The sequence below is a fragment of the Oryx dammah genome, unplaced genomic scaffold (genome assembly GCF_014754425.2).
Source record: "Oryx dammah isolate SB20612 unplaced genomic scaffold, SCBI_Odam_1.1 HiC_scaffold_26, whole genome shotgun sequence".
In the NCBI taxonomy this organism is placed as follows: Eukaryota; Metazoa; Chordata; class Mammalia; order Artiodactyla; family Bovidae; genus Oryx; species Oryx dammah.
This window is the reverse complement of record NW_024070210.1, coordinates 73,059,636-73,079,232: the sequence shown is the minus strand read 5'-3', so window position 1 is coordinate 73,079,232 and position 19,597 is coordinate 73,059,636. Positions and strand designations below refer to the sequence as shown.

At 42.0% G+C, this 19,597-nt stretch overlaps 1 protein-coding gene across 1 annotated transcript; it reads left to right on the top strand.

The window, feature by feature from the left end:
- Positions 1-205: 205 nt before the first annotated feature.
- Positions 206-16,255, top strand: LOC120853256 (transmembrane and coiled-coil domain-containing protein 5B). The gene is made up of 12 exons (XM_040226999.1): positions 206-240; positions 888-1,037; positions 1,351-1,468; positions 1,755-1,805; positions 2,385-2,453; positions 4,058-4,114; positions 4,604-4,663; positions 5,230-5,294; positions 11,407-11,538; positions 14,052-14,127; positions 14,391-14,434; positions 16,057-16,255. The coding sequence occupies exons 1-12, from the start codon at positions 206-208 to the stop codon at positions 16,253-16,255; spliced, it is 1,056 nt and encodes a 351-aa protein (XP_040082933.1).
- The last annotated feature ends 3,342 nt before the right edge of the window (positions 16,256-19,597 follow it).

Sequence of the window (19,597 nt, the reverse complement as noted above, 5' to 3'; positions counted from 1 at the left end):
ATATGATCTGGCTTACTGAAATCTAGCAAAATATTGCAACTGATTCTGAAATACAAAAGGGTCTAGGAGGCATAAGTTTAGTCTTGGTTCTGTCTTGCCTGTTCAAACCTTTTCTCTGCTCCTTCTTGGGGCTAATGACTATGTTGAACACTAGAAACTTTGTTTCCATAACACATGTTTATATTAACAACATAGGAGACCTACAATGGAAGAAGCTGGACAGGACCCATTGGATGATGTGTAAGTAACAAGAACGAGGAACTAGTATAGGAAGCATCTACTGCAATCCAGTAAGGAAGAAAACCTTGACTGTGCAGGACAGTGTCCTCAAGCCTGGAAGCCTTCCTAGGGAGGAAAGGCTTTGGTTTCAGTTCTTTGGACTTCATCAGACTAGAAGTGGGGTTTGTAGAGACAGCCAATATCTCCAAAAACAAATCAGTCTTATTTGGGGAAAAGACCCTCGTCCCTGCCCCTTAGTACAGAAGGTTTTCAATATAATAAACTCCTTAGTAGACTATAAAAAAGGAAGCCTGAAAACATGCCTCTTCCTTGAATTCTTTATAGGTGTGGTGTGGAGTCCACATACTCTGTATAAATTTTTTGAAAACAAGTAAGTTAGAATCTAATCATTCAAATAAAAAAATATTTCTTTTGCTTCTTAAAAGATTTGTGTTGTAATGGGTTCCATTTGTAATATTTAAAATTAAAATGTGATTTGACTCCAAGAATTTGCTTTGTGCAAAACATCATAGAAATCAATTTATTGTGGACAATGATAATGCAAGGCTGGCGAGGCGTAGTGACAACCAAAGACAGGGCAATAAATGAGATGAGAGCTCATCTGTTTTCCTGTCCTGAGTTTGGTAATGAAGACGGTTTTCCTGCAGGCAGGAGGTGATGGAAATACCGAAACTAGAAGTCACAAAGCAGAACCTGGACTTACTGAACTCAGACCTTGAAAAGGACCTGCAGAGAATGGATGAGGCAAATCAGGTTCTTCTCAAAAAAATTCAAGAGAAGGAAGAAACTATTCGAAGGTCAGGCTTTGTAGTTGGATGGGAAAGTTCTCCTCATCTGAATGCCCCTTGGGATCAAGAGGTGGGTGGGAGGAAGGTTTACTTCTTTGTCCAGGAATTGAGGCAAGTTGTTTAAATTCTGAACCATAAACAGTGGTGTCCTCAGAAGGGTTTATGTACAGATTTTTCACTACATTTCCACATTAAGTCGTTATTTTATTGCCACCGCATTGGGAGGTCACTTTGGCTCGCTGAGACCTTGGCAGTAGCTTCTCAAGCTGGGGCCCTGGCAGCTTCCTTTGGACTGAGCCGACCCTGGGTGACTATGTTTCAGTCTGGAAAGAGATATCACACTGTCGGTCAGACAAGCCAGAGAGAGGGAGGAGCTGAACCACCTCATATCTGAGAGGGAGGAAGCCCTGCGGGACCTGGAATTAGAGACGGCAAAGCTGGTAAGGAGGTGTCTAGAAAAGGACAGTGTGATGCATTTTGCTGCAGTCCACCACTCTCTCTTTCCCAGGGGACCATCATTGCTGGTCACTGCTGTGTCTGTGGAAATCACAGCTGTCTAGCAAAGTGTTTTGGGCATGATGTGCTCGGCGTGGGGGCGAGACCTGGGCTCTGTTCCCAGATGCTCTGTGTGGGGTCCTCGCCCTGGATGGGATTTCAGTGGCCCAGTGAGGAAGAGGGTTTGAGAGAAGGGTGCAGTTTGTATCCTTTACCTCTTTCTTTCCCCAGGAAAACAACAAGGAAATTCTAAGCAGGAGCGTGGTGGAGGTGCAGAAGGAGGTAAGGTGGGCCCTGATTTTTTGGGGGAGGGAGGGTGGTCCCAGGATAATAAGCCCACTCTTGAAAGGAGGCTCATTTCTTAGGAATCCCAATAGGATCCATCATCTTTCCGAACTCCCCAGTCAGAAAAACAGGAGGAAGAGGAACTGGCAAAATGTGTGTGCTCCCTCCCAATCTGCCTTCCAAATCTCTTAGAACAAACTGGCTAATTGACACCATCCTTTGTCCTCTGGGAGTTACAGCTCTGGGATGGGAAGGTTAAAGGAATATGAGAGGAGAGAATTGTCCCTCCCTCCCACAGCTGCTCTGCACCAGTTTTTCTTCCCTCTCTCCCCAACTGCCTTGCCTCCTTTGTGCCGTACTTTTCATGGGCTCTGGGAACAAAAAGGTCTGTTCAGCTGACGTGGAGTCAGGCAGATTCCAGAGGAAGCAAGAGACACTTTTCTATTAAGCGTCCATCTGGGATCTGAGTCAATTAACCACTGTTCTGCTACTTTGAGACCTTCAAGTCTGACTCTATCCCATGTTTTCATGTCCGGATGCCTTACTCAGTTTACAATTTGGGGGATGGTATTTCAGATTTCAAGGAAATTTAAGAATGTTGGCCTGGATAAAGAAGCCCTAAAGCAGATATTGGCAGAATTGAAGGTGAGTAGAAAAGCAAATATACTGATTTTCTGGGAGATGTGGTGACATTCTAACTTTGGGGAGGAATAGCTTCCAAGAACCCACCAGGCTAAGTCTGTCTGTGTTCTCGCAGAGATGAGGCAGTGTCCTTTGTTCCCTCTGCTTTACCCCCTGTCCTGGGCAGCATTCATAAATTATTTTGCAGTATTTGCAACTTCAGTTTTAGTCACACTGGTGGCAGAGATGACTACAATGCCCCAAAGTGAAGGGAATTGCTCCAGAGACCTCTTCATCCATCAGTCAATAGGACATACATTCTGAATGCCCATCGGGGACCTGCCCTCTAAAAATTTATTATCTAAATGACACACAAATACAGATAGTCGAGGAAGAAGAGAATACTAACTTCCACAATTGCAGAAGGATAGGTCAACAATTGTATTTGATTTTCTAACCCATTGTTTATAACTTAAGGGAGTTTTTTTTTTTTTATTGAATTGAATGTTTTACTAGGTGGCAAACCCAATGAGAGCATGAAGTTTTGTCTGTGTGGTTCACATCTACTTCCCCAGTGCCTAGAATAATGTCAGGCACATGGTAGTAGCTCGCTAAATATTTGTTGAATGAAAAGATGAACTGGATGCCCAGTAGAGGGCAGAAATCCTATGGAAATGCTCTCTGCAGCTTTATGTGGCGAATATGACAATTTGGCTGAGCCCAGCATGCCAGAGCACTCCTGTTCTGTTTTTCTCTGAAAAAGAGGCAGAAGGTTTCTCTTTTGCTCCATGATTCAGGCTGCATGTGAGTGCACCCAGTGGAGTATAAGATGGAGGAACAGGTTGGCACTTTATTCAGTAGGACTGGAGGAAGAAGGGTGATTAAGTCCAAAGACTGGGCAGTCAGAAAACCAAAGCTTAAACGTCGACTCTGCCACTGTGTGATTTTAAATAAGTCATGCACTTAACTTCTCCTTGCTTTTGTCTCCTCCTCACCTGTAAATTGGAGAAGGCAATGGCACCCCACTCCAGTACTCTTGCCTGGAAAATCCCATGGACGGAGGAGCCTGGTAGGCTGCAGTCCATGGGGTCGTGAAGAGTCAGACACGACTGAGCGACTTCCCTTTCACTTTTCACTTTCATGCATTGGAGAAGGAAATGGCAACCCACTCCAGTGTTCTTGTCTGGAGAATCCCAGGGACAGAGGAGCCTAGTGGGCCGCCGTCTATGGGGTCGCACAGAGTCGGACACGACCGAAGCGACTTAGCAGCAGCAGCAGCACCTGTAAATGGGCCAATAATATTGCCCACTCCAGGTTATTATGGTCTGTCCTCACTATATGATAGCCATTATCATCATGCCCTGGGTTTCTCTAGTGGTTCACCAGCAAAGAGTCCACCTGCAATGCAGGACATGGCTTGCAATGCACGACATGGCTTGCAATGCAGGAGACATGGGTTCGATCGCTCGATCAGGAAAATCCCCTGGAAAAGGACACAGCTTAGAGACTAAGCCACCACTACCACCATTGTTATGCTTATTGCCTGTCTGGGGGAAGATGAGTTTTACCCATTTGCTTTCACAAAAGAATGCTCTCAACCTTCTGCTGTCACACACTGTCTTTACCAGGTGAAACTACAGAAGTCAACAGAATCCTGTGCCAATCAAGAGAAGGAACTGGTCAAGGTAGAGGTGGAGTCTCCTCCACTGAGGGTCTGTTCAGGATACAAATGGGAGAGAACCCCAAAGGTTTTAGAAACAGAACAGTTGGAGGCACGGGAAGGGGAGGACCAAGAATATCTGGCAAGTGAATTTCTGACTCACCTGCAGGTAAAGGAAAAGAAAGCTTATGTTAAAAGTACTAGTCTTGTCATTCCTTAAATACCCCTCTACCTCAAATACTCAGACACTGTTGCTGAAGCCCATATCTAAGTGCCCTGAAACATCTCCTGATGTCTCATATAAAAGGCATATGAGAACCTGGGAAAACAACTTTCTTTGCTCAAAATTAGACCCTGCCCATGAATGATGAGATCACCGGCTTTATGATGTGGTTGCTTTCCCTGGTAAGAAGTTGCTAGGTAACCAGCCAAATAGCCAATGCACCAGTTGGGAGTAGCCCAGGCTTTATTGTGATTTAATCCATGAAATTTGTTAATTCTCATTTCTTTCTAGATAGAGAGTGACTATCAATCTGTGTATCAGCTCTGTGAGGATCAGGCCCACTACATAAAGGTACACTGCCCCTGGGGACAAGTCACAGTAGGGCAGAATTGTTCCAATGCTACGGATCCCTTGGTTTCTCATTTAGGCTAAAATCTGCCACTAGGGGAAATCCCATTTATACAACAGCAGCAGCAGCAACAACAAGAACCAGATGTATGTTAAGGATTTATTTATATTGGCCCATATAATATTTTTAAGCAATCTACATACAGTATTTTTCTCAATTAGTTTGTCCAGTAACCCTTTGAGGATCATGTTGTTATGATCAAGAGGACACAGGTTCAAAGAAGTTTGGTAATGCACTCTGAAAATACAATAAGTGTGAGAGCTGGGATTTTCCTATAAGCAGGATCCAAGGAGAGAATTCTTTTCCTTTTTTTCCATATGCATCCATCCAGTCACTAATATCCTAATTTTTTATTAGAACATCTTCATACTTGTGTGTATACATTCCTGCATGCACCATTTGGAAAATTAGGAGTTAGTCTTAAGAGAATCTTTTATCAATGACAGTGAAATGTCATTGATACAGAAATTCTTGATTATGATCAATATTTTTTTTTCCCCATGGGAAGAAATACCAGGAAATTCTGAGACAGATGGAAAAGGAAAAGGAGATGCTTCTTCTTGAAAAAGAAGTGTAAGTTTGGGAAAATGACCTCATTGGTGGGATGAAGCTATAGTCCCCGGTGGTCCTTGAAGGGCAGAGTACTTCTCAGACCAGTTTGTATCACTATAAATAGCCCCCAACAACTTATCCCTGTCAACTTCTGCTCCATGTTCTGTACTGAAAATTCATCAGCATTCAGGCTTCTCTCTTGCCTTTCTCAGCAGTTGGTGTTTAAAAGGTCTCTTTTCATGCGTCCTCAGTTGAGTGTTGTTCGTGAAAAAATTGATTGTGTGGACCCCTTTCCCAGGACATGGTGAACCCCTACTGGGGGCCCCAGTGATAGCCATTTACATACTTTGTGTATTTGTAGACTTGCATGGTTTAGGACTTGACACACTTTCCATTGTTTGCTTATACTCTTTAACTGTGTTATGTATTATATTGTATTATGCAATATACAGAGAGTGCATAAATCTCAAGTGGTATGTTAACATGACTCAGATCAAGATATAGAACATTCTGAGTACACCAAAAGTCTCCCTGTGTGCTCTTCTTGGTCATCGTTTCTTGCAAAGGTAACCATGATTCTAACTTCTATCATTTCTTCTTGGTTTTGTCTGATCTTGAACTTCATGTGAACTCAGTATGTTCTCTCTTGTCTCTGGCTTTCACTGACATTTATCCACATTGCTGCATGGCTCTGTGGTTCATCCTTTTCCTAGCTGTGTATAATATTCTATTGTAGGAATATGGCACAATTTATCTATTTTACCACTGATGAACATTTTGGTCATTTCCAGATTGGGGTTATTCAACTCAAGTTGTTATAAACATTTTTGTCCATGTATTTTGGTTGACATATATACTCATTTCTGTCAGTTATGTACCAAGGAGTAGAATTCCCAAGTCATTGAGTATACATATCTGTGGCTTTAGTAAACAAAGTCAAATGATTTTCCAAAATGGATTACCAGAATCTTCTCCAATGAGAATCTATACTAGTTCCAGTCATTCTGTTCCTCATTTTCACTTCATATTTACAGTCTTTTTAATTTTAACCACTCTGGCAGGAGTATAGTGATATCTAATTTTTATTTTAATAATGCATTTCACTATTGATTATTAATACATATACCTTAAAATGCTTACTTGAAATTTGGTTATCTGCTTTTAAAATAAGTTTTTTGCCTTTATTTGGGATATTATCCAGCTTTTTCCTATTGCTTTATAGGATTTCCTTATATTTTTTTTTATGTGATCCATCATCAGATATGGACGGACACACACACACACGTTACAGTCATTTCTATGGCTTTTCTGTTTTACTCTCTTAATGGAATCTTTTGATAAAAAATTTCTTAATTTTAAGGAAATCCAATCCATGAAAGTTTTTTCTTTTCTTTTTTTGCTCAGTACTTTTTCTTGATAATAAAACTATTCTTTAATGCTTTCCCAAAGAATTTTCTGTTTGTTTTGCCTTTTACATTCAAATGAATGTAAACATTCATGTGAAATTTTTTCGTGTGTGTGGTGTGAGGTAGAGATCAAGATGCATTTTTTCAATGTGTGGATAGCCAGTTGGCCCAGCACCATTTATTTAAAAAAGCATGCATTTTCAGTGGTGCCTTGTTTTATAAGTAAGGTGACATATTAATGTATGTGTGAGTCTGTTCTGGATATTTTATTCTGTGCCATGAGTTTGTGCCTCTATCCTGTGCCAATACTACACAAGGATAGAGGCATTGACTACAAGCATAGACTACTGGAATTCTGAGACAGATGGGAATGCCAGACAACCTGACCTGCCTCTTGAGAAACCTGTATGCAGGTCAAGAAGCAACAGTTAGAACTGGACATGGAACAATATACTGGTTCCAAATTGGAAAAGGAGTATGTCAAAGTTGTATATTGTCACCCTGCCTATTTAGCTTATATGCAGAGTACATCATGCAAAATGCCAGGCTGGATGAAGCACAAGCTGGAATCAAGATTGCTGGGAGAAATATCAATAACCTCAGATATGCAGATGACACCACTCTTATGGCAGAAAGCAAAGAATAACTAAAAAGCCTCTTGATGAAAATGAAAGAGGAGAGTGAAAAATCTGGTTTAAAACTCAACATTCAAAAAACAAAGACCATGGCATCCAGTTCCATCACTTCATGGCAAATAGATGAGGAAACAATGGAAACAGTGACAGACTTTCTTTCCTTGGGCTCCAAAATCACTGCAGATGGTGACTACAACCATGAAATTCAAAGATGCTTGCTCCTTGGAAGAAAACTTATGACCAACCTAGACAGCATATTAAAAAGCAGAGACATTACTTTGCTGACAAAGGTCTGTATAATAAAAGCTATAGTTTTTCAGTAGTCATATATGGATGTGAGAATTGGTTCATAAAAAATTGGACCAAAAATTGATGCTTTTGAACTGTGGTGTTGGAGAAGACACTTGAGAGTCCCTTGGACTGCAGGGAGATCCAACCAGTCAATCCTAAAGGAGATCAGTCCTGAGTATTCATTGGAAGGACTGATGCTGAAGCTGAGACTCCAATACTTTGGCCACCTGATGGGAAGAACTGATTCATTGGAAAAGACCCTGATGCTGGGAAAGATTGAAGGCAGAAGGAAAAGGCGATGACAGAGGATGAGATGGTTAGATAGCATCACCAACTCGATGGATGAGAGTTTGAGCAAGCTCCGGGAGTTGGTGATGGACAGGGAAGCCTGGTGTGCTGCAGTCCATGGGATCGCAAAGAGTCGGACATGATTGAGCAACTGAATTGACTGACTGACAGGGATTACAATTACAATTTAGTTTTTTTTTTTTTTTTAATTTATTTTTTATTTTACTTTACAATTCTGTATTGGTTTTGCCATACATTGACATGAATCCACCATGGGTGTACATGCGTTCCCAAACATGAACCCCCCTCCCCACAACATCTCTCTGGGTCATCCCCACGTACCAGCCCCAAGCGTGCCATATCCCGCATCGGACATAGACTGGCAATTCGATTCTTACATGATATTATACATGTTTCAATGCCATTCTCCCAAATCATCTCACCCTCTCCCTCTCCCACAGAGTCCAAAAGTCCGCTATACACATCTGTGTCTTTTTTGCTGTCCTGCATACAGGGTCATCATTGCGATCTTTCTAAATTCCATATATATGTGTTAGTATACTGTATTGGTGTTTTTCTTTCTGGCTTACTTCACTCTGTATTGAAAGAGACACATTTACCCCAATGTTCATCGCAGCACTGTTTATAATAGCCAGGACATGGAAACAACCTAGATGTCCATCAGCAGATGAATGGATAAGAAAGCTGTGGTACATATACACAATGGAGTATTACTCAGCCGTTAAAAAGAATACATTTGAATCAGTTCTGATGAGATGGATGAAACTGGAGCTGATTATACAATTTAGTTTTATAATTAGTTTTGATTTAGCATATCTTAAGTTCTGCAACTTTATGCTATTCTTCAAGACTATTCAAGGCTATCTTAGCTATTTTTGGCTCTTCGAATTTCCATATAAAATTTAAAATTGGCTTCTAAATTTCTACCAAGAAAATATTGCTGAGATTTTGATTGTAATTATATGGAATCTATAGATAAATTTGGAGATTAACAATATCTAAACAACATTGAGTTTTCCAAGTCATGAACATTTTTATCCCTACATGTATTTAGATCTTATTTATTTTTCATAAACATGTTTTGTAGTTTTCTATAGTGTTTTGTGCATCTTTCATCAGATTTATTCCTAGGTTTGATATTTGATATTTTTGATGCTATTGTAAATAAGAAAATTGTTAATTTGATTTTCTAATTCATTACTAACTTTGGCCACCTCATGCGAAGAGTTGACTCATTGGAAAAGACTCTGATACTGGGAGGGGTTGGGGGCAGGAAGAGAAGGGGACGACAGAGGATAAGATGGATGGAAGGCATCACTGACTTGATGGACATGAATCTGAGTGAACTCCGGGAGTTGGTGATGGACACGGAGTGGTGTGCTGCAATCCATGGGGTCGCAAAGAGTCGGACACGACTGAGCGACTGAACTGAACTGAACAGTATATAGAAATACAATTCATTTATAGATTGAACAATGTGGGGGTTAGGGGCACAAGTCCTCTGCACAGTTGAAAATTCATGTACCGCTATCCCTCAAAAACAAAGGAATTAATAAACGACTCACCCAAGGACAGATTGCTGGGAGAAATATGAACAACCTCAGATATGTAGATGATACCACTCTAATAGCAGAAAGTGAAGAGGAACTAAACAGCCTTCTGATGAGAGTGAAAGAAGAGAGTGAGAAAGCTGGCTTAAAACTCAGCATTCAAAAAACGAAGATCATGGCATCCAGTCCCATTACCTTATAGTGGCAGGCAAATAGGTGGGAAAAAAGTATAAACAGATTCTGTTTTCTTGGGTTCCAAAATCACTGCAGATGGTAACTTTAGCCATGAAATTAAAAGATACTTGCTCCTTAGAAGAAAAGCTATGACAAACCTAGATAGCAAATTAAAAAACAGAGACCACTTTGCCAACAAAAGTTTGTATAGTCAAAGCTATAGTTTTTCCAGTAGTCATGTATGTATGCAAGAGTTGGACCATAAAGAGGTCTGAGCACTGAAGAATTGATGCTTTCAATCTGTGTGGTGCTGGAGAGGACACTTGAGAGTTCATTGGACTACAAGAAGATCAAACCAGACAATCCTAAAGAAAATCAACCCTTAATATTCACTGAAAGAACTGATGCTGAAGCTGAAGCTCTATTACTTTGGCCACCTGATGTGAAGAATCAACTCACTGGAAGAGACTGATGCTGGGAAAGCTTGTGGGCAGGACAAGAAGAAGGAAGCAGAGGATGAACTGGTTGGATGGCATCATCAATTCAATGGACATGAATCTGAGCAAACTTCAGGCGATATTGAAGGAAAGGGAAGAATGGCCCACAGCAGTTCATGGGGTGGCAAAGAGCCGGAGATGACTGAGAGGCTGAACAGCAGCGACGAAGGGCGGGAAGCTGGAACAGCTCAGAAAGATTCAGGACTGAAACCCTTCCTTGGACTTTCCCTCTCACAGTCTTAAACTCCAGTCTCTGTCTCCATTCAGTTGTTAAGTCATGCCCGACTCTTTGTGACCCCATGGACTACAGCCTGCCAGGCTCCTCTGTCCTCCACTGTCTCTCAGAGTTTGCTCAAATTCACGTCCACTGAGTCAGTGATGCTCTCTTATCATGTCATCCTCTATCACCCCTTCTCCTTTTGCTTTTAATCTTTCCCAGCATCAGGGTCTGAGTGTAACAGGTCTCAAACTCCTAATTCTACTTCCCAGAACAGCATGACTACTATAATCTTTGCTCAGCTCTTGAGGCATCTTCTGCTCTCTGGGCTTTCTTGGAATCCTGAGCTACTCATATAAAGCTTAAGAGCCAGCTATCACCTTAAGGGAGGTTCATGCAGATATTTGAACTCATTTCTCTATGGTTCCTTCTTTCCTTGGATTTTCCCTCTTAGGGAATTAAACTGCAATCTCTGTCTCCTCAGCCAATTGATGCTGCCACTTGCTGCTTGGACTCTATTCACTGTAACAGAAATTGGCAAGTGCCCTTGGGGAAAGGACTTGGATGAATGAGGGATTATCTCAGTATGCTTTACTTTGCTCAGGATATGTATCCCCTCATCTTCTGACTACATTCTTTAATTCATTCAAGTGGCTGTTTTATGTACTTTGTCCAGTTTTTATAGTTGATTGTAGAGATGGACTAGCCTCAAGCAAACTATTCCATCAAGGCCAGATCCTGAAATCTGGGCTGCTTCTCCCCTTTCTTCAACATTTGATGATTACAAAAAGATTCCCATGAAAATTCTAAAAGTTTTTACTGGAACTGACCCTCTGGCAGGACACAGTTCCAAACGCTGAGCAACAAAATAAAACAAATGAATGAACAATCTGAAGGCCCTGGAGAGTGACCAAAACCAAGCATATTCTGGAGGGGGAGCTGCCAGCTGGAAGAAGGGAAAGGCAAGAGGCGGTTTTCTCATCTGATCGTTTTTAGTCTGAGGGTCATCACCAGATGGTCAATACCCAAATCAGATTGATTATATTCTTTGCAGCCAAAGATGGAGAAGCTCTATACAGTCAGCAAAAACAAGACCAGGAGCTGACTGTGGCTCAGATCATGAACTCCTTATTGCCAAATTCAGACTTAGATTGAAGAAAGTAGGGAAAACCATTAGACCATTCAGGTATGACCTAAATCAAATCCCTTACAATTATACAGAGGAAGTGACAAATAGATTCACGGAATTAGATCTGATAGACAGAGTACCTGAAGAACTATGGATGGAGGTCCGTGACATTGTACAGGAGGCAGGGATCAAGACCATCCCCAAGGAAAAGAAATGAAAAAAGGCAAAATGGTTGTCTGAGGAGGCCTTACAATTAGCTGAGAAAAGAAGAGAAGTTAAAGGCAAAGGAGAAAAGGAAAGATATACCCATCTGAATGCAGAGTTCCAAAGAATAGCAAGGAGAGATAAGAAAGCCTTCCTCAGTGATCAGTGCAAAGAAACAGAGGAAAACAATAGAATAGTAAAGACTAGAGATCTCTTCAAGAAAATTAGAGACACCAAGGGAACAGTTCATACAAAGATGAGCTCAATCTTCATGACCCAGATAATCACGATGGTATGATCACTCACCTAGAGCCAGACATCCTGGAATGTGAAGTCCTGGGCCTTAGGAAGCATCACTATGAACAAAGCTAGTGAAGGTGATAGAATTCCAGTTTAGCTATTTCAAATCCTAAAAGATGATGCTGTGAAAGTGCTGCACTCAATATGCTGGCAAATTCAGAAAACTCAGCAATGGCCACAGGACTGGAAGGTCAGTTTTTATTCCAATCTCAAAGAAAGGCAATGCCAAAGAATGCTCAAACTACTGCACAATTACACTCATCTCACAGACCAGTAAAGTAATGCTCAAAATTCCCCAAGCAAGGCTTCAACAGTATGTGAACCATGAACTTTCAGATGTTCAAGCTGAATTTAGAAAAGGCAGAGGAACCAGAGATCATATTGCCAACATCCACTGATCATCAAAAAAGCAAGAGAATTCCAGAAAAACATCTACTTTTTCTTGATTAACAATGCCAAAGCCTTTGACTTTGTGGATCACAACAAATTGTGGAAAATTTTTTAAAAAATGGGAATACCAGACCACCTGACCTGCCTTCTGAGAAATCTGTATACAGGTCAAAAAGCAATAGTTAGAACTGGATATGGAACAACAGACTGGTTCCAAATCGGGAAAGGAGTACGTCAAGGCTGTATACTGTCACCTTATTTATTTAACTTATATGCAGAGTACATCATGCAAAATGCTGGACTGGATGAAGCACAAGCTGGAATCAAGATTGCTGGGAGAAATATTAATAACTAACCTCAGATATGCAGATGACACCACCTTTATGGCAGAAAGTGAAGAGGAACTAAACAGCTTCTTGATGAAAGTGAAAGAGGAAAGTGAAAAAGTTGGCTAAAAACAACATTCAGAAAACTAAGATCATGGCATCTGGTCCCATCACTTCATGGCAAATAGATGGGGAAACAATGGAAACAGTGAGAGACTATTTTGGGGGGCTCTAAAATCACTGCAGAATGTGACTGCAGCCATGAAATTAAAAGATGGTTGCTCCTTGGGAAAAAAGTTATGACCAACCTAGACAGCATATTAAAAAGCAGAGACATTACTTTACCAACAAAGGTCCATCTAGTCAAAGCTATAGTTTTTCCAGTAGTCATGTATGGATGTGAGAGTTGGGCTATAAAGAAAAGTGAGTGCTGCAGTATTGATGCTTTTGAACTGTGTGTTGGAGAAGACTCTTGATAGTTCCTTGGACTGCAAGGAGATCCAATCAGTCAATCCTAAAGGAAATCAGTCCTGAATATTAATTGGAAGGACTGATGTTGAAGCTCAGAGTCTAATACTTTGACCACCTGATGTGAAGAACTGACTCATTTGAAGAGACCTTCATGCTGGGAAAGATTGAAGGCAGGAGGAGAAGGGTAGGACAGAGGATGAGATGGTTGGATGGCATCACCGACGTGATGGACATGAGTTTGAGTAGGCTCCGGGAGTTGGTGATGGAGAGGGAAGCCTGCTGTGCTGCAGTCCATGGGGTCACAAAGAGTCATACACGACTGAGCGGCTGAACTGAACTGAACTGAGTCTGAGGCTAAGCTAAACTTGATGTGAAGGTCAATTTAAAAGTCTTGAGGGAATCGTACAGTCTCTCTGAGATAGAAAATAGAGGACAGAGCTCAGTGTAGTCAAACTGCTGGATTAAAAAACAGAGAGCTAGAGATGGAGAGTCTCAAGTTGTATCTAAACTCTGACCAAATCACAAACTGACCTCCAAAACCATGCACTCCCAAGGCATTCTGTGGCCAGCTGAGGATATCAGACCTGAACTGAAGTTTGAACTGCCAGCAGGAGATAGAACTCACATTTTTGCAGTGTGAATCCAGTATCAGGGTTGTGTCATGGTTACCTTTCATTGGTTGTCTTTTCTCTTGAGACTGGACCACATTTTGCTGTTTCTTTGCATATTGACCAATTACACATTTTGAATATTGTTCCTTGTGAATGTTATCAAGAATCTAGGAAATGAATTGCATACATTGCATGACTTAGAAAAGCATCTTTCAGTGGCCCCACAGATTATGTTACTTAATTCTTGGATCTGATCTTTGTCACCCAGATGCAAAGCCCAGAACAACTCCGTCCAAACAGTGAAACCGGGGTCAACTCTGGTGGAGACAATCCAAAGCAATATGGTAAGTTTTCCTTGCCCCAGATTGGAGTTTTCCTCTATCTTTTCCTACCCTGGCTTCCCCCTTCCTGCCCCCTGCCCCCTTCCCTTCTTTTCAATAACCTTAGAGGTGGGAAATTAACAAGGCTCAGTACCTTGCTTCACACCACAGCAGCTAGGAAGTGGCAGAGCCAGTGACTCCTGGGTCAAGCTTTTAGTCACGCTATTACACTGCCTTTCTATGAGCACATGGACAGGCACACCTGTGGCTTTTATTGCTTCCCACAGGAGAAGACCATCATTAAGAAACAGAAGAGAATCTTTTGGTACAGGTAAGTTAGAATCTTGTGTTTTCCTAGTCTAGCTCGTGCTCACTCTGTAGTAGTAAGTGACTTGATAAGAGCATGTAGAATAAGGATAAACACATCCACCAACCAGAATTTTTAAATATCAGGCAGCCCCAGATTTCTACCATCTCTCCCTTTCTTCTTTCCTGAAAACCAGAGTAATGTAGGACTTGGTGGCTGGAGAAAATGGCTGTTTTGGAGACGTTTAAGGTGAAGCTTGCATTTTAATTTCAATTTCCACTCTTAAGACTCATAGTAGGGCTCCTTTCTATTTTTCAGATCCTGAACCTGATAATCTGCTCTCCTCTTCACTGGAAAGAGAGTTCAAAGTGCATTAATTTTCTTAGTTCTTTTACTGCAGGCTGTAAAATTTTAGAGAAAAAAAAAGCACTTGAATTCCGTGCCTTTTCTTTTTTAATTTTTGAAACAAGGAGACTAAGATGCTCCGTGTAGCACTTTAATGAAAAGCTTCAATATGTGACATTTTAGTATAGTTAAGGCAATGGCACCCCACTCCAGTACTCTTGCCTGGAAAAATCCCATGGACGGAGGAGCCTGGTAGGCTGCGGCCCACAGAGTCACTAAGAGTCGGACATGACTGAGCGGCTTCACTTTCACTTTTCACTTTCATGTGGAGAAGGAAATGGCAACCCACTCCAGTGTTCTTGCCTGGAGAATCCCAGGGACGGGGGAGCCGGGTGGGCTGCCGTCTATGGGGTAGCACAGAGTCGGACACGATTTGAGTGACTTAGCAGCAGCAGCAGCAGCAGCAGTATAGTTAAAGATGGAAAGCCTTGGGCCGGTTTTCAGGGTGGAATTTTCTTGGGTGCACACAAGAAAACACATGCACACAACCTATTATTGTTTCAGTTTCTTTTTCTTTCTTATTTTCTTTTGTTCTTCCTTCCTTTCTTTTTTTGGCCACACCATGTGACCTATAGGATCTTAGTTCCTCAACCAGGGACTGAAACTGCACACTCAGCGGTGAAAGCCCACATGGAGTTCTAACCACTGGACTACCAGGGAATTCCCGAGTTGGTTTCTTTTGGCACGTGATGTTTAGCAAAAAAAAAAAACAAAAAACAAAAAAAACCACAACTCAATCATTTTCTGTGGATGTTAATGTCAGAGATGGCCCAGACATATTTCACATTCTAAAAGTTCTTGCTATAGTAGAGTGGGGAGGACCGCTGATGATGAGACTTTCAAGAGTGCAGTTCTGGATCTCTTGTGACAATCCCCACAAAGGCCTGCATATATAGTACCTGGAAGGTCTTATCCTTCTGCATCTCCAGCTCTTCTGTGTGGACATCTATTCTTTTTTTTTTTTTTTTAATTACTTTACAATATTGTATTGGTTTTGCCATACTTCTGTTGGAGGGCTTAAAAGTCAGGAGGGCTGTATCCCAGTTCTCATGACCACATCAGTCTTTTTCTATTATCACCTACCCCCTGCCCTCACCCTCTGTGTCTGCATGCCCCACTTCCCCATCAGGCTGGCCCAAAGAAAGCGATTCACGGTCATTTATGAAGATGAGGTTCACCTCCTGCTGCTGCTTCCTGGGCTGTCTCTTTCCCCCATGCTAACGATGAATGTCTCTCTGCAGGCATTTCAGGTATTTTATCTTCATGGTCATGATCTTCTTTAGGCTGCTGGGTTACGTGCTTTTCTACCTGCAGTACATAAACCCAGACCTCCTTGTGGACGCCCTGCCTGTGGTCATGAGCAGAGAAACCTTGAAGAGACTGCGGGATGCCTTATTTCCCTTCCTCACTCTAGAGGTGGAAGAAGTTCTACCACATTAGTCTGGAGTGACCTGGGGGCTTCACACTGCACCCAAGTGGAGAGGAGGGCATGGCTGTGGCCCCCAAGTGGGGAATGGGCCAGGAAAGAAGTAGGAGCTCTGACTCAGGGCTGCTGCTTTGACATCTGACCTCTTCATTTCATTCTTTTCCCACGCTTTTCCTCCAGAGTGTCTCTTTTTCAAATAAAACATATGTTTGATCAGAGTTCACTGTGTTGGTCTGAGAATTTGGTCCACGGGTCCTTTAGGGAAGATAACCATACATTATCTTCCCTAAAGTTCTCTTATTTTATATTATTCTACGTCTTATAGGAGTAGGATAGCCTGAAAAGCTGACCTTTTACATGTACACAGATGGTTACTCATTCTCAATTGAGAAGAAAATTACCCTAAAATTCAAGTGCTGTAATAAAATCAAATCATAATTCAAATGCCTTCCTACCCATAATGCCTCCTCTGATCCTTCCAAATGCTGCTGCCACCTTCTCCGGGCTTCCCTTACTGGCCTGCCCACTTCTGCCTTGTAGTATCATTACTGTCTTGAGGGTGGGGCTTCTGATACCTAGATTCTGTATCAGCAAACATGGCCCCAAGCATAATGTCTTTACAAAGAATCCTTGGAGAGCAGCGTCTACTGGATACTGAAGCTGAGTGGAGGCATCTTCCTTTTGCAGCTCCTTCCTCCTATGCATTTCTGAGGCCCTTGCTTTCTGGTGACTTTTCTCCTTCCAAGACCATTCTCTTGCAAAGGTTTTAACTGAATTTCACTTGCACAGTAATGTCGAGGTGGAAGAGACATATTTTGCGTTCACTTTGGCTGCAAACATGACCCTATCCCACATTTTCTTTTGGGGGTCTAAAGAGGAGAGGGTGAATGAATGGTCTCAAGACTCCTAAAAAAAAATGAAAAACTGATCAACACCACCCTCTTGTGGTCAAATACAAGCTCTATTGCATTTCAGCAGGCTTCCCTCCAAAAGGCAGGTGTGTGATTAACAAGTTGAAGCAGAAAGATGGGTCTTGGACAATTCTCTGAGCTCTAAGAAGTCCAATTAGTATTCGTTCATTCATTCATTCAACAAATATTCATTGAACTTTTTTCTTGGTCCAGGCTCTGGGATTAAAGCAATGAATGAAACAGCAAAAAAATCTCTGCTCTCATTGTGGTGGGTATGTACATGCTCAGTAACTAAATCATGTCCAACTCTTTGCAAACCCATGGACTGTAGCCCACCAAGCTCCTCTGTCCATGGGATTTCCCAGGCAAGAATACTGGAGTGGATTGCCATTTCCTCATCCAGGGGATCTTCCTGACTGAGGGATCAAACCTCCATCTCCTTCGTTACAAGCAGATTCTTTACCACTGAGCCACCTGGGAAGCTGTAGTGAGTAGAGTCAGATAATAAATTATTAAAATATAAAAATATCAGATGATATTAGGATATGGAGGAGGAGGAAAGAAATGATGATGAGCAGCGGTTACAACGTTCCGTTGAGAAAGTAGCATTATAACCAAGACCTGAAGGAAATGAAGGCATGTCGGTACCAAGGTGGGTGGCTGAGCCAACTAGGAGACAGCAAGTACCTGGCCTAGAATGTGGAGTGTGCCTCTTGCTGCTTTTGAGTTTCGTTGGCTGATTTCCTGCTCACACCTCTCTAATAATCCCTTCATTAAACTCTCTTCATTGGAATCCTGAGCTGAGTTCTGGTTCCTACCAAGATCCTGGCTGATCCTCTGTTCACTGGCTAGACACATGCCCCAGGCTGGAGGATTTCAGGACTGGGCCGATTCTAACTACAGGTGTATGTGAGGAAAACCCCTGCAACTGGCTAAGAGGTGTATCCACGGAACATTACTTCCTGCGTCATTTCCATCTCTGGTCACACAGTCCCTCACAAGTGCATGAAATGCCTAGGTGCCCCTCCAATACCCAGCCCTTCCCATATCCCATCCTAGACAGATGTGGGCCCATCCCAATCAATCAAAACTGGCTAGGAAATACCGGGTTAGGAAAACTGTGGCTAGGTGCCTCCTTATTTGTAGTCAGCAATCCACTGGGGTGGGGGCGGGGGACTTCCCTGGTGGCTCAGAGGGTAAAGCGTCTGCCTGAAATGTGAGAGACCGGGGTTCGATCCCTGAGCCAGGAAGATCCTCTGGAGAAGGAAATGGCAACCCACTCCAGTATTCTTGCCTGGATGGACAGAGGAGCCTGGTAGGCTACAGTCCATGTGGTCGCAAAGAGTCAGACACGACTGAGCGACTTCACTTACTTACTCACTTACTTAATCCACTGGGGACTGAATCCTTAAAGTTGTATTGGAAATTCACATTGCAGAAGCACAGTGACCTTTCCTGGCACCAGGAGAGCCTGGCTCCAAGTAGGAAGCTGGGTCCTGAAGGGCCTGGAAAACATTCAAAGGTCTGGGAAGAACAAGAGTGGTTACTGCTGCTTTAAATGAGCAGTGCTGAGCTGGACACTGGACTTTCAGCAAATGGGAGCTTATCATATCCAACCCTGTCATACCCATCAGTTTCTGAAAGATTGTAACAAAATGATATAACACAGCTAACACAGCAAAGGGCACATGGTGGGCAGTCAACCACAGGATTTTCCTTTCTTCTATATGGGAGTTTGCCTTCATCTAGCAGTTAACCTCATATAGCAACACTGCCTCTTATATATTTTAGCCACTAAAATGAACAGCCTTCTGTTCTCCAAATGAACATTCGCAAGTCCTCTGAGCCGTCACGTGACATGGTTTCTAGATCTTGTATTATCTGATTTACCCTTCCCTGGCACCTACCGAGATGAACAGAATATACTACAGATGAGGTCTGTTTGGCACAGAGTGTGTGTGTGTGTGTGAGAGAGAATCACTCAGGCATGGCCAGCTCTTTGTGACCTCATGGACTGTAGCTTGCCAGGCTCCTCTGTCCATGGAAGAGGCAAGAATACTGTAGCCCTATTATCCTTTTAGTTTAAATAACTATGACTTTATTAATACTGCCTAAAATTTCATTAGTCATTTTGCCTGCTGTATCTCTCAAACATATGAGTTTGGAGTCAACTGAGATTCTTAACCTTTTTAGACATGAATTATTTTTATCCTACATCTTCTCTTTTTTATTTGTACTGATTTTTTAAAAAAAGTCATACTAACAAAATAATGCTAAAAACCATGTAGAACTTACTGCTTGCTCTATTAAATTTCATTTGGTGGTTTGGATGCTTTGTTTCACTCTGTTGCAATAAAAACTCAGACTATATGAAGGAATTATTGGTCCATTTAATGACCTGAGACGCCTGGTAGAGTAGACATTGCTGAACTTTGGATGGAGAGA

What these genes read in the sequence shown, in the direction of transcription:
- LOC120853256 (XM_040226999.1), top strand. Translation starts at nt 206, where the DNA reads ATGGAAGAAGCTGGACAGGACCCATTGGATGATGT. An exon ending in AAGGAAGAAACTATTCGAAG is followed by an intron (nt 1,038 to 1,350) that starts GTCAGGCTTTGT and finishes ACTATGTTTCAG; the next exon opens with TCTGGAAAGAGATATCACAC. An exon ending in CTTCTTCTTGAAAAAGAAGT is followed by an intron (nt 5,295 to 11,406) that starts GTAAGTTTGGGA and finishes TATTCTTTGCAG; the next exon opens with CCAAAGATGGAGAAGCTCTA.